At 33.9% G+C, this 25,273-nt stretch overlaps 1 protein-coding gene and 1 long non-coding RNA gene across 4 annotated transcripts in view; both read left to right on the top strand.

The window, feature by feature from the left end:
* LOC121384109 (ecotropic viral integration site 5 ortholog-like) overlaps positions 1-15,996 on the top strand; it is a 98,540-nt gene extending 82,544 nt beyond the window's left edge. For 2 of the 3 annotated variants that reach the window (XM_041514343.1, XM_041514345.1), the window contains 7 exons: positions 402-566; positions 2,069-2,215; positions 2,963-3,058; positions 4,886-4,972; positions 5,529-5,540; positions 8,948-9,353; positions 12,175-15,996. In XM_041514343.1, the coding sequence (XP_041370277.1) occupies positions 402-566; positions 2,069-2,215; positions 2,963-3,058; positions 4,886-4,972; positions 5,529-5,540; positions 8,948-9,353; positions 12,175-12,182 (921 nt within the window). In that variant the 3' untranslated portion in view covers positions 12,183-15,996. The remainder of the gene's footprint in view (positions 1-401; positions 567-2,068; positions 2,216-2,962; positions 3,059-4,885; positions 4,973-5,528; positions 5,541-8,947; positions 9,354-12,174) is intronic. The other variant, XM_041514344.1, reaches the window with a different exon arrangement.
* Positions 15,997-19,598: 3,602 nt separating this feature from the next.
* On the top strand, positions 19,599-20,841 carry LOC121384667. Its single transcript, XR_005959420.1, has 2 exons — positions 19,599-19,647; positions 20,195-20,841. It is a non-coding gene; the product is annotated as an uncharacterized LOC121384667 (long non-coding RNA).
* The last annotated feature ends 4,432 nt before the right edge of the window (positions 20,842-25,273 follow it).

The raw sequence follows: 25,273 nt of genomic DNA, 5'->3' as shown, positions 1-25,273 counted from the left end.
AACACACATGCACACACATGCATGCACACACACACACACATGCATGCACACACACACACATGCACACACATGCATGGACACACACACACACATTGAATATTAGAGCCCCAACTCTGGCTCTAGCAAATTTGTTAAACGTATTTAAAGCACTCCTCCCTCTCTTCCTCTCTCTTTTACTCTCTCTCTCTCTCTCTCTCTCTCTCTCTCTCTCTCTCTCTCTCTCTCTCTCTCTCTCTCTCTCATACACTTATACACACAAACACACTCAGAAAGATGCACAGCAATAGTGGGGGGGGGGGTTCACACGACAAAAAAACAAACATATTTTTGTCAGGATCGGATACTTAAAAGATATACTTATAGATGGTGTGCTATATCAATGTGATACTATTTATCTCCAGAAACACATGGAGAGGCAATACAGTGTGACATCGCCCAAGGAAAAGAACAGCAAACAAGAAATCAAACACCTGCAGGAAGAGTTGATGACGGTGAAGATCAAAGAGACGAAGGCACTTGTTGAGGTCAAGGACACTAAACAGAAGGTCATGGAGCTGGAGACCCAGGTGAGAGGCCACTTCCTGTGTGGGGAGAAGATATATTGTCATTTTTAAAGAGACTATCCTGAGTTTGCTACCAAACATGTTTATGTCTAACAGATCCTTTTTTATGACTAAAATTACATATTAAACATATTTTCCTTTCTACGATTTTGGTATATATATATATATATATATATATAAACAAGCTGTTTGTTGTCATCCAATGTTTGTAGTCGCCCAAAGCAGATTTTACCTTCCAATTATTTAGTTTTTATAAAAAAAAACATATTACAAATAAAAATTAATAGTGACTGCTAACAAACATTAGCACACGACTGTAAACACATTGGATATACAGACACTGGTATTCTAAACAAGAAAATGTATTTAATATGTAATTTTAGTCGTCAAAAAGGCTTTGTTAGAAACATCTTACAATGGTTGCAAACTCAGTACAGTCCCTTTAAACTTTTGAAATGTTTGCTTGATTTATTTGACAGATTTATCAAACACAAAATTCTATGAATGAGTACACTACATAGTATCGTCCCTGATAATTATGTGGTCCATTATGTGTTAATGAATAACTTATAATAATTGTTATTTAATTGAATTTGTTTTTCCTTTTTTCAAAGGTTGACAACTATATATTTATTGCATACAATTGCATTTTGGTATTGACAACTGAACACCATAAAATATGGTTTTGCTTGATTACAAATAACAAAACAGCCCTTGAAATTCAGATCATCATGTGATGGCCAAAAAAATAATACAGATAATAACGGTATAAATTCTCAATTATGCAATACCACCAATTGCCATTGTAAAATTTCTACGCCTAATAATGTTTTTAGGCATCCCCTTCTCTGACTGTAATAATAGCTTTTTGGCTCAGTTCAAGCGTTATTAGTCCTAGCCGAAGGGGCCTATAGGTTTTGTCTTTGTCCTTCTGTCTGTCTGTCTGCCTGTCTGCCTGTCTGGTTATCCCACATATAGTTTTCCAGATGTTTTTTTGCAATGCCTCAAGATATTCAGGGTTTCTGCCAGAGGGTAAAATGGGTATGACGCCATACTCAAATTTGTTTGCTGATTTTATTTTTTAATTTAACCTTTAGACAAAATTAATTACTCTTATCATTACTGAATGATTTTCTTAACCGTAACCGTAAACGTAACCCATTTTCTTTCTGGGGTAGGCCCCCCATACCCTCTGTTGACTGTGGTTGCATTCATTTCCATAGCATCATATCCCCCAAAAATGTTCTGGCAGAAACACTGATATTGAGATTGAATTTTGTGTATAGGTTTATCATGTAGAGTTACAGATCAAGTTTGACTTTCATGGGAATTTATTCAATGTCCTCCAACTGTCAAACATGGAATTTATCCATGTTTAATGAGTTGTATCCCTTGAACTTGGGAGCCTGGCGGGGGACATGTATTGCTTTAGCAGTAATCTCAGAATGATTGGTTTATTTAAGTCACAAGCACATTATTTACTTTAATAAACCTATTTTCTTTAGAATCACATCTGTTCAAACCAAATACGCCGTATGGATGAAAGTAACAAGAGTCTGAAGTCACGAATAGAAGAATCCTTAGATACAGAAAAGGAACTTAAAAACCATATCAAGGAACTTAGGAGAAAGATTGATGACATGGAGACAAAGGTGAGAAAAAGATTTTAAGACAATAAAATAATGTTGGTAATATTCTTTTAATCATTTGAAAGGTATTAATATTCTAAGTAGTTTTAATAATTTCAAGTGAGTTGTGCCACTCAAAATTTCATAGCTTTAGTCAGGAAAAGAATACTCCAGCTTCTGTGGTGGTGGTGTTAAGCCATTAGCCACTGGACTTTAGACTGGTGGCTACTAGGTTCACACCCCGGGATCAGCTCCCACCCAGAGCAAGTATTAACAACTCAGTGGATAGGTGTAAGGCCACTACACAGTACACCGGACTACCCTCTCACTAACAATTAACAACCGTCATGGACAGACAGCCCAGGTAGCTGAAATGTGTGCCCAGGACAGAGTTATTGAACTTTAATTGGATATAAGCACAAAGATATGTTAAAAATGAAAGGAAAAGAATTCTTTGTAATGGTGAATCCCAGGAGACGCTCTTTCGCATACTCTAAGCTAGAATGATTTGACTTCAGCCATAGTGGATCCAGTCTACTTAAACAAGATCCCTTTATCTCGTAGCAGATTGTCTGGTGAATTCCTTCAATACAAGGGTCAAATATGAGTTATTGTCTTAACAGTTTTTGTTAATCAAGCTGTAATCAATAATCTTTTAGTAACATGTTCCTGATAAAGATTTTATTCAAAGTCTTGTGTTCGAAGTTTCATTGTAAGATTTGTGATAGAGATTTTAAGTTTAAAACTAATTCTAACGGATTATTATTTCAGAAAAAGGAGGAAACCATGTTGACTCGAATAATGGAAGCCGAGCATGCTCAAATAATCGCTGAATATAAACAAAAGATTGCAAATCTTGAAATTCAGGTAGGGTGTGTTATCTTTGAAAATGGAAGGCTGTGCAGTAAAAGAAGACGGCCATAATCCTACATCTGAAAGCTTGTTTTCTGTCTGCAAAACTTGTATTAATAATTAAGGGTTCCATGGTTAAAAATGCTTGGATTAGAAATATCAATGTAAGGCTTGCTAAAGATTTCATTGTACGGCGTATATTACGGTAAGACTTGTGGTACAGATTTTACCATACGTTTTGTGTAGGAGATTCATTGTAAGGCTTGTGTTAAATATTGCCATTAAAACAAGTGCTAGATATTCATTGTGAGGCTTGTGTTAAATATTGCCATTAAAACAAGTGCTAGATATTTCATTGTGAGGCTTGTGTTAAATGTTTCCATTAAAACGAGTGCTAGATATTTTATTTTGAGGTTGTGTTAAATATTTCCATTAAAACGAGTGCTAGATATTACATTGTGAGGCTTGTGTTAAAGATTTCAGTGTATATACAGAACCACGTACAAGTTGTTTTCCCATGTCTTTTATTGGTTGAGTGCATAGTGTGCAAGATTATTATATTTTATTGAAAGTCTTGTGATAGAGATTTTATTTGAATTGTTATGTTGGAAGTATCATTATAAGTCTTGTGATAGAGGTATCCTTGTAAGGTTTCTGATAGAGGTATCATTGTATAAGTCTTGTGATAGAGGTATCCTTGTAAGGTTTCTGATAGAGGTATCATTGTATAAGTCTTGTGATAGAGGTATCCTTGTAAGGTTTCTGATAGAGATCATTGTATAAGTCTTGTGATAGAGGTATCCTTGTAAGGTTTCTGATAGAGGTATCATTGTATAAGTCTTGTGATAGAGGTATCCTTGTAAGGTTTCTGATAGAGGTATCATTATAAGTCTTGTGATAGAGGTATCCTTGTAAGGTTTCTGATAGAGGTATCATTGTATAAGTCTTGTGATAGAGGTATCCTTGTAAGGTTTCTGATAGAGGTATCATTATAAGTCTTGTGATAGAGGTATCCTTGTAAGGTTTCTGATAGAGGTATCATTGTATAAGTCTTGTGATAGAGGTATCCTTGTAAGGTTTCTGATAGAGGTATCATTATAAGTCTTGTGATAGAGGTATCCTTGTAAGGTTTCTGATAGAGGTATCATTGTATAAGTCTTGTGATAGAGGTATCCTTGTAAGGTTTCTGTAGAGGTATCATTATAAGTCTTGTGATAGAGGTATCCTTGTAAGGTTTCTGATAGAGGTATCATTATAAGTCTTGTGATAGAGGTATCCTTGTAAGGTTTCTGATAGAGGTATCATTATAAGTCTTGTGATAGAGGTATCCTTGTAAGGTTTCTGATAGAGGTATCATTGTATAAGGCTTGTGATAGAGGTATCCTTGTAAGGTTTCTGATAGAGGTATCATTGTATAAGGCTTGTGATAGAGCTTTTATTCTAAGTCTCGTGTTAGAGATATTGTAAAAGCTTCTGATAGAGGTTTTATTCAAAGACTTGTTAGAGGTGTCATTATAGGGCTTGTGATAGAGATTTTATTCAAAGCTTGTGATAGAGATTTTATTCAAAGGCTTGTGTTAGAGATTTTATTCAAAGGCTTGTGTTAGAGATTTTATTCAAAGGCTTGTGATAGAGATTTTATTCAGAGCTTGTGATAGAGATTTTATTGAAAGGCTTGTGATAGAGATTTTATTGAAAGGCTTGTGATAGAGATTTTATTCAAAGCTTGTGTTAGAGATTTTATTGAAAGGCTTGTGATAGAGATTTTATTGAAAGGCTTGTGATAGAGATTTTATTCAAAGGCTTGTGATGGAGATTTTATTGAAAGGCTTGTGTTTGTAGAAAGAGGAACTGCTAGCTGCTGGCCAGCTGCATGGGAAAACGGGAACACAGGATCTCGAAAACCAGATCTACGACCTGAAAGATGAGGTGAGCATAGTCAGACATTTTAGTTTTATCATGTTTTTGGTGTATCCCTCCTGTTAGTGTTATGTTTGACTGGGACCAAAAACAGTTAATGGTATTGATCATCTGACACTATAGAATCTTCCATAGAGGAATTAGCAAAATTAAACAATATCTGCATTTCTCTCTCACTCGTATAAAAGGTAAGATGGAGTGGTGGTGAAAATCCTTGTAGACATAATACCCCTGTTGGGGTAACTAAGATCCCTGTTAAATGATTGTGGACTGCATTAAATTGAATTAAACATTAATTATATCCAAATTGCAGTTTCTGTTTCACTTATTGATGATTTGTCTTTTGCTTAAGCAAAGACATTTAAAAATTACCTGCAATAGTTGCTTGCCTTATGGCCCAATCATTGTGTACAGTTAAAAAAGTAAAATTGTGTCCAAATTCTCAGTATAATGAAAAGCTAATCTGCTAAATTTGCCATTAAATATTTATGAAATGGATCTATTTGATAACTCATTATGAGTAGATCACACTATGTTTTGTTGTTACTTCTTTTGTTCCTTTCAGCATGATATGCATGTAAGTGTGCTGGCACATTGTTTGGTTTTTGCTTTGTAGCAGCTATGAGAGCTGAATCACATGTATACATGTAGCAGTGAATAGGTAGTCTCCCTCTATATAGTTTCTTAGTGATGAAATAATTTTAGCAATGATTCCAGATTTTGTAATTCATTCATCAGCCGGACACAAAATTTCACACGTTAAGTAATTAACCAGTTGGCATGCGAACAATTAATTGTTTACAAAGTGCACAGCTATGTTCTCATTCTGAAAGTATCCGTTTACAATATGTTTTACAGTCGGGTCTATTTACATACTCTGCAGTTCATATTCATTGTTCTACATGTTAGTTGCACCAATAATAGATTATTTTATGGTCTTTGGTTGTGTCTACATTATATGACGTGAAAAGGAAATTTTCAAATTTGTACAAAAACAAGTTCAAATTAGTGCACATCTGTGTAAAATGACCATGTTATTTAAAGTTAAAATGACCATGTGTAAAGACAATATGGAATGATGGAATTTTTCTACAAGGAATAAAATATTCACCCTAAAATCTTGACATATGTTAAGGATAATTTTGCCTTTATAAAATGAGAATAAAATGAACAAGTAAAACTTTTTTTCTTTTTCTTTTCTCATTACCTTTATAAAATAAGAATAAAATGATAAATAAAACTTGGTAGAAATGTTCTTAACAACCATTACTCAACAACACAACAGATCTCCCTCTTTACAATCATTTCTTAAGTGTCCTTATTTTACACAGAATAGTATAAAATGTAGGCTGATAGAAACTTACACATATTGTTTTTAACAATAATTGCTTTTCTGTGCTTGCTTTCATTGTCATTCATTTAAGAGTGAATTGTTAACTTTTTAAAATAATTTCTTTATTCTTCCACTTGCATTTCCTAGATGGTGTTGTTAAACAAAACAAACTTTAACTTTTGTATTTCCTAGAGTTATAGAACTTTGTTTGATGTGATTGTTGTGGATATTTACATACGTATAGTTGTAACTAAAAGTAACGTCATTTCCATCACAACTGTTGTAGTTTACATACTTGCATGTACACATGTATACAGTTTCAGTAATATATAGTATTTTTCTCAGGTGGCAGATATACATTGTACAATATTAGGCTTCTATTATTTATTTCAATATATAGTATTAATGACTGCATAATACAAATGATATATAATCTTATGGCTGTGGGTAATATTTGTTGGGAAATACTTAATGTACAGTTTTGATAGATACCAGATAATTTAGTTTTCCACACAATTGCACGCCTAAGTGTGGTGCCATCACTGTGACTTGGACACTTGTCTTCCATAGTCTTTATTCCATGTCTGAGTTTTTGTTTCAGATTTATTAAAGGGACTATCCTGAAGCAATTTCAAAATATGTTGTTTATCAGTGTCATTCACTGCAGCCCTCTGGGGGCTAAATCAGCAAGGTTCCTAACCATCGGGCTACTCCCACTTGGATACATCAAAACTGAGTTCGAATATTCACTTAGGCCAGACCGTTCAAAATGATGTGTCCAGTCATCTTAACAAAATTCATTTGCAACCTTTAATTTTGACCGTAAAACTCATGGGTACACATTGTAAATTACATACCACCAAACACCTACCTCGTTCACTTCCGACCTCGGTTGGGTTGTGTGTGCTCCCATGCACTTTCCAGTGTGGATGATCCCGCTTTCTCCCTACCCCAACCGTTTCCTGTCCTGGACAGAAGAACTGGTAAAAGTCAGCATTTGGGCCCATGCCAGGTGTGCGCTACAAACACTGAATGTGGACATTGAACACCTTGACCTTGACCTTGTGTGCTTTCATTGTAAGATGTTTTAGACTAACACAGAACTTTTTTGCTGACTAAAGTTACACATTAAGTCCTATTTTCCTATTTAGAATATCAGTCTTCATTTGTATGAAAAAATATATATTATGATGTAAAATGAAAAATGACTTCTGCAAACATTAGCACAAGACACAATGAATATACAGACACTGGTATTCTAATTAAGAACATTTTATTTAATATGTAATTTTAATCTTTAAAAAATAATCTTGTCATTTGGAAACATCTTATAATGGTTGCAACCTCAGAACAGTCCCTTTAATAATGATACAAAATAAATATATAATTATTCTACTATTTCAGTTTTCATATATTTTACTGGTACTATTTCAGTGTATTCTAGTGAATACATTTTTGTTAATTCTCTGTAACAAAGACCGATCACTGATCAGTTTTGTTTTGATTGAATTCACCTGATCGACATATTTTGTTAAGTCTTTATTCCTCACTGAATGCATAAATATTGTCCTATTTTTCTTTGTTACAAAAGGTTAACATTTCAAGTTTTGTCTCCTAAAATCCTAAATTTGTATTAAAATCATCTAAATGTAATTGGAAAAGCACCATTTGTCCAATAAATCTACAAATTTGTTCAATCCACTGAACTGTGATCACAGTCTTGGGGTTTTCACTGACGTTGATGACCCTTTATTGGCTCACCTCGACTGAAGTCTGAAGACAAGATATTAGGTGTTACTTTTCTCTTGATGGTAGCTTCATTGTTTGAAGTTATAGCATCAACATTTGTGTTTAGTTCCATTTGTCCCAAATTATATTTGTAGCTCATAGCTGCACCCGTGGATATTCATCTCAATGAAAGATGAAATTGTAATAATTTACTATATTACTAGGTTTTTTTTAAATTCATATCTTTTCGAAATAAATTTTTTTACATTCTGAATTTAAAATCAAAAGCAAACATATGTTTACACATGTAAGTTTGAGGTAGGTCAAACATTTAATTCCACATGTATTTGTAGAGCTTTGTAAATAGAGTGTAACCCCTCTAAACCAGACACCTATGGGATCAAGTACAAAGTCTGGTTTTTACGGGTATCCAGTTTGGTTTTGAGAGAATTCCGGTTTACAAAGGTCCAGTTTTGAGAGATTTCTGGTTGACAGAGGGTCTGGTTTTGAGGGGTTTTAACTCTAGTAAAATGTTTTTTTTTTAGGGGTATCCAGTTTGGTTTTGAGGGAATTCCGGTTTACAAAAGTCTGTTTTTGAGAGAATTCCATTTTACAAAGGTCCAGTTTTGAGGGATTTCTGGTTTACAAAGGGTTCGGTTTTGAGGGGTTTCACTTGCAATTTTGAGTTTTTTGGTTTTCTCGAATCCACTCCAGATGACAGATTGTTGTTTTATCTTTCAGGTTTTACAGCTCAAATTAAACGTGTCCACTCTAGGTGACAGATTATTGTTTATTTTTCAGGTTTTACAGCTCAAATTAAACATATCCACTCCAGATGACAGATTATTGTTTTATCTTTCAGGTTTTACAGCTCAAATTAAACATGTCCACTCCAGATGACAGATTATTGTTTTATCTTTCAGGTTTTACAGCTCAAATTAAACGTATCTCCTAAGACAGGCGAGGATCTCACGGGAGAGTACGCTGGCCACGAAGATTCCGACGATGAGGTGAGCGAGGCCCTCGAAGACTCGTCCGAACTCAACAAGACTTTGTCGGAGATTGTCGAGCGAAACTCGGGCCCGACGCTCTGCTCTGTGTTCGAGAACGGGGAGGACTCGCTGCTCCCTAATGGAGATGTGGGCGGCGATGAGGTCCACGTGTGTGATGCTGACGTTCCTTCACACGATTCCATTCCAGCAGGGCGCTCCACGGATGGGTCGGGAGATTGTGCTGAGGAACATTCCACGGAGCATTCTGAAGAACATCCCAGGAAACCGTTGGTGGAGAAGTCATCCGAGGATGTCCCGGTGGATAACGATCTACCAGGTGATGTTATTTGGTTAAAAGAGAGCACAGTCTAGGAGGAAGGGTTAATAGGCTTTAAATCATCAAAGGGATTCATCGTTTCATATATAATCATTATAAATATTGATATCCATCATTGTGCAGGTGATCATAGTCAGTTGTACAGGTGATCATAGTCAGTTGTGCAGGTGACCATAGTCATTTGTGCAAGTGATCATAGTTAAAGAAGAAAAACCTATTTTTTTTCTTTTTAAAATTGTCATTGGCATCTTTAATTGTCTTATAAATAAGAGAGGGTGTGAAATATATTTTTTCATTGGCATCTTCAATTCTTATAAATAAGAGATGGTGTAAAATATATTTTAGAAGTATTTAGTACGGTTGCCATTGCTAATATGTTTGTTCAGAAGGTTGACTTTAGGACCAAAAAAAAAAGCATTTTAAAACAGTTCTGACAATAGGTAAGCATAATTACTGTAGGAAGCAATAGTTTATTAAGAATTTTTTCCAACTATAATTTCCATGTGTTTGTTACTGTCTAATATCAAAGTATTGTTGTGTGTAAATATTTTCCCTTGGTACACAAATATTATAGAATGTAACTGGAACCATTGTATATTTTAATTCATGATATATCTTTTTGGTGTTTTTGTACATTTAAAATCTTGTTTTGATTTTAGTTTTCAGTCGTGCACATAGTTACGAAATTTGATATGGAAATGGATTGCACCCACCAAAAAGGGTTACTATAGGCTATTGTTCACTCAAACTTGAATTAAAGTGTTTTCTACAAAATTTAATTTGCATGGATTCATAACTGAGACCATGCATGAATGTGATGAGTTAAATAACAAACAGTAGTTAAATCTAGAAATAACTAACACTAGTTCAATCTGTGCTTTTATTGTACTGACTGTAAAAAAATAAAAAATAAAATAAATAACTAGTTTTAGTTGAATCTTTGACAAATTAAAAACAACAGAATGCAATTAAGTTACAATAACTACCGTAATATTAGATGCATTAGTTTGCATTGGACTGAATTCATATTGAGAAATAACTAATATAAGCTGTGTCTTTAGTTGTACTGGATTGAAAATATACTCAACAATGAAAGTTTAGCTAATGTTAAAAGAAATGGCATAACATTTATAAATTAACCTATTTTTATTAATTAGTATTCACATCTGAAATCTTTACTATTTACAAACAACATAAACACTCATCAACCTTTGCCTTAATACAACAGGAGGACCTGGTTTTCTTTTAAGTTTATTCAACCATGGCAAATTTAGACGTCATAAAAGATATTTGCTAAACTTTTGTTGTTGAGTATAGTCCCAGCAAGTCATTATTCTACACTATAGTCAATTGTATTTCATTGATAACTGGACTTTTTGATCTCATTTGTGTCAATGTCTTTCTGTTATTGGCCTCTGTGTTTGTCAATATGTAATCTGTCATATTCATGCTTCTAAATGTCCTCCGAGCTCTCTCCTGTACATCTTTGGATGTTATTTTGATTGTTGTTGCTCGTCTTCATGTATCATTTCTCACTGTGGTTGCATTTGAAAACCCTTTTAGTAGCCATTCATCCATTTTAATATGTTCATTCAGTAGCTGATACACTCTTTTAAAGGTAATGAAAAATATATTTTATTTTCTTATTGTACACTTACCTCAAGTTCATAAACCTATTACAAAATTTCATGAAAAAAACCCCTCCAGTTCTATTGACAAAACGTCAGGTGGATTATATCATGTTTTGTGATGTTAGATTTAAAGGGACAATTGTGAGGCATAAAGTTTGTTTTGTTTCCTGACACCACTAGAGCACATTGATTTATTAATCATTGGCTATTGGATGTAAAAAATATTTGTAATTTTGACATACAGCCTTAGAGTGGAAACCCTCTATATTTTTCCATTAGTAAGTGAAGTGGCGACAGCGGGTTTCCTCTCTCAATATCTGTGGTCCTTAACCATATGTCTGATGCCATTTAACTGTAAATACAATGTATTGAGTGCGTCGTTAAATAAAACATTTCTTTTAACCTAGACCTACTGCATACCAGGCGAATACTTAACTACTGGGCTACTTCCCCCCCCCCCCCCCCCCACACCACCACCACCACCATAATTTTAATGAGAAAAAGAAGATTATCAGTATAATTATGTTGCAACATTTGGTACTAAGTATATTTTTGGACTACCCTGCTATGAGTACTGTGACTGTTACATGTATACTGGTCACAATGCTTCATGAGATATCAATATATCATAATGTAATGTAATTATTATTTTAAGAATCAGTTAATAATAAAACAGTGGGTAATAATAAAAGAAACCCCAATGACTAACTGGCTGTGAGAAGTTCTGATTTGTCTGCCCTTTGGGACTGGTAGTGGGAAACGCCTCACGACTAAATACCAGCCTCGGCAGTGTTGTGGTTAAGCCATCGGACACAAGGCTGATAGGTACAGGGTTTGCAGCCCGGTACCAGCTCCCACCCATAGCAAGTTTTAACAACTCAATGGGTAGGTGTAAGACCACTATACCCTCTTTTTCTCTCACTGACAACTATCCCACTGTCCTGAACAGACAATCCAGATAGCTGAGGTGTGTGCCCCGGACAGTGTGCTCGAACCTTAAATGGATATAAGCACGAAAATAAGTTTAAATGAAAAATAACTAAATACAACAATCTTCACTTCTGAAAAAAAAATAGAAGCAGCTGAAAAAATTAATCTTCAATTGAGTTTATTTCTAACTTTTGTAGTGCATGCATGCTGCTGTAGTTTATAGCTTCTGTGTTAGTTAATGTTTGTCTTTCTACTTTCAGATGGTTGAAATGCATGCTTCGTGGTCTTGTACTATCTTATATTTGACTGCATGGACAGCACCAAGAGGTCGGCTTCTACGGTGTGGGTGGGCAGGGACAGGGGTGAGGGAGAGGGTGCTTACTGCATGTTCCATTGTCATTAACGAAGCTCTCCTGTGAAACACGCAAAATAAGTGCCAAAGTTGTTGTTTGTGAGAAAACATACTAGTACATATTATTAATTATTATATTTTGTTGGTAATACTCACAAGTTCACACGATTGTATCAGATTATTGGGTATGCACATTATTATTGTTGTTTGTTTTTACTCATAGTTTTGTAAATGCTTGTAAGAAATATATGGAGTTAACCAAAACGAGGAATGTTTTTCTGGTTATTATATTATTGTTAAGTGGTTCATGTCATTAAAAGTAATTGAACTATTTAAATATTTTTTTCATACTCTAGTACTGTTTATATTTAAGAAATGAAATGTTTGGTGTAAAACCAAACATCAGACTGGTTACTGTAATAGCTGTACATATCTGGATTTAAATAAATTTCTGAAACTTCAGCTTGTTACGGAGATTTTAGTGTCTGTATGAATAGGTTCACAAACAATGATATTTCAAAGAAGTATTTAAAACATTTAAAACAAAATTAATTGTTGATATAATAGTTTGTTGGGTTTTTTGAAATCACTGAAAAAAATTGTACAATATATTAATTTTGTTATTTCCAAAATGATTATCCTTCCCTAATTTTTTCACTTAACAATATTGATGAAACCAAATTATAAAAAAAAAAGAGCCAAAACAATGAAAACAAATTAAAAACAACAAACCCATTCCCCCCAGAGTAATATTATTGTATATTATTTCAATTGTTGCACATAAACCCAGATTGCATGATACAAGGTTTCTCGATTATTAGAGCTCTGACAATATAGGTCATCATCATGGTCCAGTGAGGTCCACATTGTAAGCTATCTTTAATAGATCCTTCTATTCTTAGTATGAGTTTACTGGTGAGTTAAAATGGTACTGTCGTTTCAGTATAAAATATTACAGTAGACTCAGTATAGTGGAACCTGTTCTACAAGTATGTAGTCAGTTGTTAAAATGATTGTTAGGTCATCTGTATGTAGCTATCAAAATGTGGCCTTTTGAGAGGGTGCTTATTTTAGAACACTCATTACTTCATTTACGAGTATAATACGGTGATTTTGTCACACGAACTGCTTACAGACATTGCTGTTTGAGAAAGTCTGCCTATCTTCAAATTGTGATCATGTAATTAATTCCAGTTAACATTTTTAAGATGCACCTTAAAAATGTATCATTTTATTGAAAACTACCGGGTATTAATAGTTTTTATATTTTGTAATTATGTTTTGAAGAAGTTGTTACATTGACACAAACATATTAATTAATACATATGTGTCATGCAGTTACCACCTGTCAGAAAAAAAGATGCAATCTTGTATCCTTTAAAAAAAATTCCAATCAGGTTAAACCAGTATTTTAATTGTTATAGATAATGTATAACAATGTTTTAATATTTGTTGTCACTTTGTACTGTTTAAGTCATGCCAGTGTTAATTTGTTAAATTCTTTTGTTCTCAGTTAAAATGTTAAAAATGTATTCACTGAAGGCTTGAATGTAATTATAATATATTCTGAATCTTAAAGAATATTATTTTGATTATTATTTCATTATTGTAAAGACATCCCATCTATTTTAAGCCTTATGACATTACATTGAAAAACTAACATAAAAATGGGACCCATATTTTCCAAGCTAAACTTAACGTTATGATATTGTAAAACTGTTGTATGGTATAGAATTTGACATAGTAACATCACAGCTTATGACAGTTTTATGATATTGTTGTGCTAAGATACCTTTGAAAATCGGTAGCCTGGCTTCTTTTTCCAGGGTTTCTAAACTCTGTACTACAATCTATTTCTGTAAGTAGTGATACAGATATCATAGGGGTGGAAGTTAAATGACTTTCTTTCTCTCTGCACTGAAAATGTCACTTCTAATCAAGACGATAAATGAGCCAATCCACAAAGCATAAAAAACATTTCCATGACCAGTGGACATAACCATTTGTGGTTGTCAGCTCTAACTATGAATTATTGTCGAGACCATGGCATCTGACCTTTGATGTATCAGCTCTAACTATGAATTATTGTCGAGACCATGGCATCTGATCTTTGATGTATCAGCTCTAACTATGAATTATTGTCGAGACCATGGCATCTGACCTTTGATGTATCAGCTCTAACTATGAATTATTGTCGAGACCATGGCATCTGACCTTTGATGTATCAGCTCTAACTGAATTATTGTTGAGACCATGGCATCTGACCTTTGACGTATAACACTTTTGTGACAGTGAGTAGAAATGTTCTTTTTAAAGCAGTACCCAACACAGATTATGACTATTGTAATTAATATTCAAAAAAGAGAGATTATATCTGGATTTATAGTATTTCACCATCATTGACCTCTGGATTTCAAACTAAGATCTAGTTGTTTTGTTTTGAAGCTGCTGAATTATTCAGGGAACAGTTTTTCACATAAATCGCGATTCAGGTATTTGATGAATCATTTATGTTCAAAAATTAAAAGTTATAACCATATGGCTGCTGAATTATCCAGGGCACAATTTTTTACACGAATCGCCATTCAATTATGTTGTGAATCAATTACATTCAAATATTAAAAGTTATTAACTACAGGCTTTATTCATGTATTCCAAAAATGCAGGCATTCTATATGTTTTTTCAAGACTGATTTTTACACATTTGTTTGTAAACAACTTGTAACTCACTGTACTGGTTATGTAAATATAACACAACTGAACAGTTAGTTACCTAGGAATATATTAGGTGAATTGACTTCTGGTCACCTAAGATTTTGAAATATTGTCCCCCAATTATCCCACGAAAACTGGTTTTATTTTTATTTTTTATTTTTTATTTTTTAATTATTTGTTTTTTAACAGAAAGAAATAGAAGTACTGCTCACACTCCTGTGGATTAACGGGGTCAGATACTCTTAAACATTATTCCAATAAAGTTTGTTTATATATATAATAATTACCGGTACTATATATCTTTCTTGTGAAATGACCACTTACATGTATATTAACCTGAGACATATTTATTTATTTATTTAGAATGGATATTAATTTATTTTCAGACACTCTTAATAGAGATTGATGTGCAATATGTACAGAGTATTTTGGTGCAGGATTTTGTCTTCAAATTTAAATTTCAGCTTTTCAGATGACCCGTAATAGCATACAGGGTACTTAAGTGTGTTCGTGATAAATTTGTAACATGTTTGTAACTGAGATTAATTGTTTATCATTAATGTACTGACGTTACAAGAAACCAGGGAGATCATTTAGGTACCAAGAAATTGGTCCAGCTACTTGGTAGACTTATCACCAAAAAATTCAAATGTGTGTCATGACTTTTCTCTTATTACTGATGATAAAATGATAATACACAGTTGTGTTGATATAATGTTAATTGTGAGATATGAACATGATCACTCTACAATGTGAAGTTGAAGCCGAATTAAGATTAATTTATCCTGCAACCACTGTTTCTATCCGCCGAGTATGATGACCGATTAAAGAAAGTCATAAACGTATACTGGCAGATTATGACGCCACTCATGAACAGTACAAAATCGCACATTTGACCTCTAGGTCATCATACATTGTAGCTGAAATAACATACATAATAGCTTTTTCCCTTAATTTTTATGGTCTAGGATAAAGATAATAACTAGTTGTAACTAGAAAATCGGCTTTATCCTGTTCAGGCCGAATGAGAAATCTGAATTTCCCATTCTTACCTCCTTCACATGATAAAGCCGATATCCTACACATTAACTAGGTATTCTCTATTTGTTTTTTTCTTTCTTGTATTATATTAACTTTGTGAATTATTTTTAAAATGTTACTATCTTTTTGCACTATTATAATGGTTTGGTGATATATTGTCATTGAGCATATCAAAATAAAGATGGCACATATCTGTGTTGATTTCATGAAGAATATATGATCGAAATGAATAAACCCTAAATCACGTTCTAGTGTTATTATGCTAATAATATTAAAGTTGTTGAGGCAGATGTTACCTTTTCACAAACACTCAGTCGTGAATATTTTGGTTGAGGCATTTTTAAAATCATTGTTTATTTCTTCTCTCTTACAATAAATACTCTTTATAAAAAAAATTTTTTTTTTTTTTTAAATAGTCTTAGTATTAAATCTTGATCTTTATTCAAAAACATGTTAACATTTTATACTTGATTCTTGTTTAGTCTAAGAGCTTATATCACCGGTGTTTTTCCTCTTTAATAATATTTGAACTTATGGTATGCAATTTTGTTACTTGAACCATGTTATAACATTGGTAATCCTGCTTGATGCATTTTGTTTTTAAATATCAGTTATTAACTATTTTAGTTTTCACTGATACACTGTGATGCTATTAGCCCACCAAAACTAGTTTCTATGATGCAGCTGGTTTTAATTTAGTATTGCCACTGAGTTTGTACTTAACACAATTGTTGATCATGTTGTAAATACTTGTATGATGTAGTTTCATGCTGATAATTGTGATAATTGTTATACTATGTAATTGTTGAGAATGTCCGATGAATAATGAAACTGTCTTAGACCATATGTCAGGGCCTTAAGGTTTAAAATATTCATTACTTCTCTTCTCGATGATGGAATTTGATACCATTTTTAAAAAAACCCAGTGTAATTTGATAATTAGTTTTAAATCTTTCAAACCGTATACATTTAGAAAACATATTGGTTATGTTTGACGCACTATGTACTATTCATCTATGAATTTGAAGTACAGTTTCTCCACAAATTTTACAATTAACTTCTGTTTAGCTAAAAGATAGAGCCAGATGAAACAAAACCAAAATATGAATAAATAATAAAATAAATAAACCATCTACAAGAAAAAGCAACAAGAACAACGAACCGTAACAAAATAAAAACAACACCTGAGGCCAATCTAACAATAAAACTTTAATTACATGTTTGGTATTTAAAAAATCATATCATTTTTGAAGATAAAATTGAAAAGACATATTGCCCAAACATTGATCAGTACGTGTATTTGAATAATGTAATGACATATATATATACAGTGTTAGGAGATTACACAGTAACACATTTTATGGTCTTTTGCAAATTTAAAATATACCAAAGACAGACATTTCTTTGAATATTTGCAAACACAATATATGGTATGAAACTGATGAGGTACTCAAGTTATCAATTTAAAACCCCAAAACAAAAAACCCCAAACTTTTGCGTATATCTTCTAACAAAGATATGATCTTGATTACAACTGGTTGTCATGTTGTTTTGATTTTTGAGAAAGTACCAGTGAATACAGTTATGAAAAGAGCAATTTGAACAGGTGTTGTCTTTTATTAAAGAATTATGTAGATACTTTTGTTGTATATTTATTTTGTTGAACAATTGCTAAAGGTGTAGTGTCTAATTGCTATCTTCTTGTATGCTGATTGTTGAATATTTTGTTATGTGTCAACCAAACATGGTCACATGCTAAAGATTTTTTTTTTTAATGTCATCCTTGTGTGACAAGCAACAAATAAAAATATTTCTGAAGCTATATTGTGTTCTTTCTTCAAATTTGTAAATTAAATTATGAGTTTATTTTTTTTAAATCTAATAACAAAATAAAATAAACATATCTTACATACATGTATCTGTTATTGTGGTCAGAAGGCTGGAAAAGCAATTATATTTGAAAACAAGAAACTAAAAACTTTATCGGTTTCCTGGGACATCACATCTGCCCTTCCACCCTCAAAACGCACTTTCAAATACATTTCACAGACCCTGTAACAGCATAATTGTAATCTTTATCTCTTATGCAGCCCCCACCCCCACCCAATAATTCTGATTGGCAGTAAATCTTAAGGCAGAGATGAATTTTACTTACGGAATGTAGGGAATTGCATTTCAGGACATCTGGTTTTCAAATTTTTACGGGGGAGCATACCTTCGATCCCCGTACAAACTTTGCTTTGTGCCCTCGAGCAATGTAATTTTGTTTTGAAAATCAGTGTGCAGTCGGACATCGTTACGACTGTAATGAATGCGACCAAATATTGTCCGGAACAAAACTTGTTATTCTGTTCATTACACTGGAATTCACAACTTTAACATTGACAGCAAATTAGAAACGGGGCGGGTGGGAAACACATGTGTCCCGTGACCCTCCTTTTGGAAAAAGTTAGGGATTACAAGTCTGCTGTGACGGTCACAATCATAGATGTTAACAGCGTGCCATTTTAAGTAATCTTTACTCTTCAAAAAAAAGTAGGGGAACCTGAAATATTAATGATAATATCAACTATTAGACAGAACATACGTTTTGACCACAGACATCCTAGTAAAGAACGTTCAGGTCTGTTTATCAACACACCGAAACACATTCCATAGTTTGCACGTGCATCACGCAGTTGCCCCGTACACGTGCGTGGGGTGTCATTCTCGATTTTGACGATTGCCAGGAAGGTCCCTTAATCACTGTGGAACACTATTTCTGTCAATCTTTTTCATTCTGTTGATCATACAGCTGTTATTGTGTTGTTTTTAGTCATTTTTATTGTTTGAATTTGCGATTTATTGATAAAAACCACCGTCAAGTTTCAAATTTTACTTTTGACCCCAATCGTCCTTCAAGATCTTTGGTGGTCATAAAACCTACTGTAATACTGAACTACCGGTTGTAATGCTTGCCCAATTAATTCACTATTATCATATAACCATTAATATACCGTACACTTTTGGCAATTGTAAATTCTTATTAGAATTTCCATACTTTTTTTGAAGAGTATATATATATATTTTAAAATGTATATATGGGTCGAACACTATCTCGAGCACCGACAAGGTCACCGTATAGGTTTCATTAGACCAAATCAATTCCTATTGCCGATAATGTTAACGTTTACTAATAAAACTGATATAATCAGCGTTTTAACACACCCAGGAAGTACAGCAATAGAAAGTGTGGCACCTCACATCTAATCTAGCTGCAAGAAAATGGGGGGTCACGTATCATTTAAGAGATTTAATTTATGTTTTTAATAGCAACCGTCATTTTTGCTGGAAATTGCAGTTCCATATTTGGGGGTACCCCGCATTAGTTTCAACCTCTGGTATATACTGCATAACAACTGTATAACAAATAAAAGTGTATTTATTTATTGTCAATGGATAACAGTATTTGCACAAATAATCAATGTCACATATTACTACCAATCACACCCACAGCTGCTTTTACTCCAGTGCACGTCGAACCTTGACACGGTACTCTCTTCTTTGGTACTATGCAACCTGTAGCATCGTACACATGATATTGCAAGCTTTGAAGCGAGGGGAACGTAAACATCAACTCACCAAGGTAAGTTATATCACGCGTGCTATGACTTGGTGGCGATTTATGTTGCTGGATAATCTGCGAATATATTTCCGTCGTTGAAACGCCATTTGAAACGACACATTCTATTGTTGCATAAATAACACGTGAGCTCATCGTCAATTTGAGAATCTGTCAAAGGTGTCCATTTAATAAATAATCACAGGGACTTTGATACAAAACAAGACATGTAAATTATCCTTTGACTGTCTCAAACATGTGCAAGTTGCAATATCCACAAATACGTATTCTTTCTTATAATCGTATAAAACTAAAAACTACGGTGCACTGCAAATTGAGGCTACAGGGTGTTGTAGTGTACTGTTAATTGATAACACTGTACTGCGTCTTGCTTTTCTAGAATGGGTACCTATGTTTGTTTGGGTTTTCCCCGTGAAGTTAAATCTCGAATAATGCATTTATTTACCAATGATTTAGTCTATATATATTTATTTATTCTATAAATTGCATTATACTCCAAGTTGATGCTATGCAATGTTTACTAATTGACTGACGTAAAGTTGTCTTACAGATGGACTTGAAGAGGTGAAAACTAGACAGAATATGGAACACAAGTGTGACAGTTGCATGTACTCAACAAATCAAATGCCTAACCTACAGAGACATTTTAAAACTCACTTAGCAAAAGATACAAGTACTCCTGTCAAAGAATTAACATTGGTATCTAAAATGTGCGACCAGTGTGGAAAATCGTGTAGATCAAAGTTTGGACTGACATTACATGCAAAGAACAACCACACCTTTACTTATAAGCACACCTGTAATTTGTGTGGCGAGGGGTTTAATCAACGGGTGCAATACAGGTTCCTCTGCGAAAATTGTCAGCATGTCATTAGAAAAATGTTTATTTTACAAGAAAGAATTTACAGCACCTGGATCTCTAAAAAGGCATCAATCAAATATGTGAACAACAACCAGATGGAGTTCCAGAAGGCCAGTTCGTTTGTGAACTGTGTGGCAAGTTGATGAAAAGTAGGCAAAACCTGTATTACTACAAAAAAAGGCACGCATCAACCCCCAAGCTACAAGTGTAATGAATGCGGCAAGCTATTTAAATGGGAGATCGAGCCTTAAGGTTCACAAAAGAAGTGCACATTCATAAAGATTTTTATTTGGACTGCCTTTGATTTAAGAGTACTAATAAACGTTTGTAATTTATTCGTCATGTGTTTCCATTAGTACAAAGACAGGTGTATACTATATCACTGGACAGTTTATTACATCTTTTCGTTATTGATGAACGTTTAACGTATATTGTTATTTCTAGTGACATCCTAACATTTTTATTACTACAAAGTAATAAACGCCATATCAGTGGATACTCTTATATTTTCATTTCCACAAATGCTATTTGATTCTTATCTTCCATGAGAAAATGTATGTTTACGAAGTTATGATTTACACTGTCTTTATTTCCAATGATATTTTAGGTATTCGCATTGCTTTTCACCTGTACAAGAATGTCTCATGATAACATTATTTAATTTAATAAAGCACTGACGTCCTTCAGTCCAGATCGATTCCTTCTTTTTTATGAGGCAATATTTTACTTTCATCACATTTGTGGTACTGTCTGACTGGCGCAACTCCCCTAGCTGCAAGATCTGCTGGCGCTATTTCCACAACTTTACGTTTTGATCTACTTTTGGCTCTCGATGGTGCATCAAAAACATGATTCCTGTGATGAAAAGATTATTGTTCACTGTTAATATTGTTTTGTGTTAAAAGGCTTTTTCCCGCGATTGAAATTAAATACTAATTACTTATTTTGATTGTAGGTATGTACACAAACACACACACACACACGCATGCACGCACGCACACACACACGCACACACACGCACGCACGCACACACACACACACACTCTCCTTTAACATTAATGTCAAAATAATCTAAGTCGGTGGTTGCAACATTTATTCTAAATACCAAATCTGATTTTAAATATATTGGTATTTCGTTTAACTCTGAGACAAGGATGGCCTATTGATAGATAAATTGATGTATTAAATAGCAGCAAATTATGTGATATTGAGAAGAAAACAGTTTTAATGATAAAAAAATTAGTCTCTGATATTTAAAAGCTCAAATATCCAAATCCATGCATAGACATTCTCAATATTATCAGTTAAAGTTTGTTTTATTTAACGACAACACTAGAACACATTGATTTATTAATCATTGGCTATTGGGTGTCAAACATTTGGTAATTCTGACATTGTCTTTGAAAGGAAACCTACTACACGTTTTCCATTAGTTGCAAGGGTATTTTATATGCAACATCCCACAGACAGGATAGCACGTCATGACCTGCAATGGTGCAATGGCTGGAACGAAAACTAGTCTAATGGGCCCACCGACGGAGATCGATTCCAGACCGATCGCGCATCAGGTGAACGCTTTACCACTGGACTATGTCCCGCCCAAATATTATAAGGTGTGGTTTTTAAGTATTTGAGATTACATTAATGTTTGATATTTTACTTACTGGACACAAATAGTAGTAGTATACAGTGAATAGTCGAAGTATGGTTCTTCTGATGGCTCACAATCATCTTCCATCAAATCATTAATGGGGTAGTCGTTGATTCTTGACAGTGACATGAAACTTGCTATCTAACATCAACATTGTCTTTAACAGGAATTACAGCTTTAATGACCTCACTACCTTTGGGATCAAGATCTTGTAATTGTCCAAACAGATTTTCTATTTTTAAACTGCCAAGTGATCTGACGCTCCAGACTTTGTGTATGGAAATATTTTCAGTCTTCTTTCGATACTAGTAAGAAAGCCTTGAAACAGTATATGTGCTATGCCTTTAACGTATGGGGGAAATGTACAAAAGTTAACGCCGGTCAGAAGCCATTTTTGCAATGACAATCGTCGCCGACATCGCTCTACTGCATCAATTCCTGATTCTTCCTCTGCTTCATAAAATTAATGGATAATTTTATAGAAATACGCCTCATTTTTGTAGCCTAATCTCTGCATAGCCAGTTCAACATCCATTGAAAATGTTTCTCGCGCAATCGAATCGCTTTGCTTATCGACAAGGTCCTCAACGTGTGAAACTTTAAATCTTGTGCTGTTCTCACGTGCAGCATCAATTTATGCTTGTTTGTTTTACATTTCTTTCCGGAAAACCATCGAGATATGTGTATTTTGTCATTATCTTTGACTGAAATGATGCGTCCTTGTTCACAAGTATCGGGCATAACATTGAAAGTGATAATTTTTAAACTGGGTCCATTTTGTTTTGATAATTTAAATATCTTTAAAATATGCTGACTGTGCTTGGTGGTCGAATGGTGTATTGTTTCTGCAAACGACTGATAATGTGACTCGCACTTATAAAGTATTGCACGTTCCCTAAAATGAAATGAATAGACATTTTACAATTATCTATGGTTTCCAAGAAGTAACGTATTTTTGAAAACCTAACTTTTTTAATGTTCACTTTTAACTATTAATGAAAATAGACTATACAGGGTGATAACGAAAAAACAACAATTTGCAGTACACATAACATTTGATACATTGCAATAAGCAGTACACTCATTCTCAATTTGCAGTACACCGTAGTTTTTAGTTTTAGACGATTATAACAAAGAATACGTATTTGTAGATATTGTAGCTTGCACGACATGTTTGAGACAGTCAAAGGATAATTTACATGTCTTGTTTTTTTATCCAAACCCCTGTGATTATTTATTAAAAGGACACTTTTGACAGGATATCGTCGAATTGACGATGAGCTCACGTGTTATTTATGCATCAATAAAAGGTATGTCGTTTCAAATGGCTTCCGACGAAGGAAATATATTCGCAGATTATCCAGCAAGTAATAGTATGATTTTGTGCAACATAAATTGTCACTAAGTCAAAGAAAACGTGAAATACCTTACCTTGGTGAGTTGATGTTTACGTTTCTCTCGCTTCAGAGCTCGCAATATCCTGTGTACGATGCTACACGGTGGAGGTTAGACCCAAAGGGATTCAGCTGTATTTCTTATTGGTTTCTTCGGGGGGGGGGGGGGGGGGGGGGGGTATTATTATCTTCTTTTTTTTTTTTCTTTTTTTTTGGATTTTTTTTTTTTTTGCTAGTGGTCGAGTACAGCATGCCAAAAATGGCGCTTTATCCTAAAGTCGATGCGATCGATTCTCAACCTAGCCAGTACCATATAGTGTCAATAAATAAATTGGTATTTACGTAGATTTTAAATGTAAATTCAGTTGTGGTTGGATTCAACCATTCGGTACGTGAATGCCCTGCACGATCAGCTGGCCTACAAAATAACCGTAAAAATATAAACTGAGTTGTCCCGAAAAGAACTTTAATATTCATCCGGCTACATATGGACCACATCCAACCAGTTAACACACGTTTTGGATATAAAGCTACGTAAGGGGTAAAAGAGCGGGCATAGTTCTAGGTTTGGTTTTCGGATGGAAGGAAGGAACTATTTTAGTTAACGACGCACTCAACACATTTTATTTATGGTTATATGGCGTCAGACATATGGTTAAGAACCACAGAAAATTTGAGGGAAGAAACCCGCTGTCGCCACTCCATGGGCTGCTCTTTTCGATTAGCAGCAAGGGATCTTTTATATGCACTATCCCACAGACAGGATAGTACATACCACGGCCTTTGTTACACCAGTTGTAGAGCACTGGCTGGAACGAGAAATAGATCAATGGGCCCACCGACGGGAATCGATCCTAGAATCGATCGCGCATTAGGCGAGCGCTGTACCACTGAGCTACGTCCCGCCCCGTTTTTGGATGGAATTTGAATCGTTGCCCTTATATTCCTTTTAAGTCGTCCACATTAGGAGGTAAAGTATTAAGAGTTTTGTAGGAGGCAGGAGGAGCCGCATTAATACCATGCATAACACATTCCTTAATTAACCCAACAAAATTTAATGAAGTTTAGATAGTTTTGGTGTCGGACATTGATAGAAATCAAAGACGCCAACGTAACAGAATCAATGCAACTATGCAACTCAAAAGTATATGAGGGAACTTTGATTAACTAATGTTTTTTTTTTACATAACCAAGAAACATGTTTGAAAAATAGATTAACAAACTTACTTCTCTGGTTAACCCTTTGTTTTTATAGGCACTTTAGTTTTGGTTTCGGAAAGGAAATTATATTTTGGTATCGGATGGAAATAAAATTTCATACTTTTCATCAGTATAATTGTTAATGAACACGTTATACCAAATCGAGATATATATTTTAAAGTGCTTTCTTCATCATTATACTTCATTAAAAATGGGTCATTCCCGACTTTACAGACATTTAAAGGCACATCCCTGAGTTTACTGCATTGTAAGATGTTTCCGACTAATAAAATATTTCTACGATTAAACTTACATGATAAATATATTTTCTTGTTTAGAATATCAGTGTCTGTATATTCAGTGTGTTTCTGGTCGTCTTAATATTTGTAAGAAGCCCAAACTGATTTTGTCTTTCCTAAAAATATATTTTAGGAAATAAAATGAAATTTAACCTAGTACAAATATTAGAACGATCAGAAACACGTTCAATATACAGCCACTAATATGTTATACAGAAAAATA

Source organism: Gigantopelta aegis, chromosome 10, assembly GCF_016097555.1.
Source record: "Gigantopelta aegis isolate Gae_Host chromosome 10, Gae_host_genome, whole genome shotgun sequence".
Classification (NCBI taxonomy): domain Eukaryota; kingdom Metazoa; phylum Mollusca; class Gastropoda; order Neomphalida; family Peltospiridae; genus Gigantopelta; species Gigantopelta aegis.
Note: the sequence above shows the minus strand (reverse complement) of the source record. Positions and strands in the feature narration are given on the sequence as shown.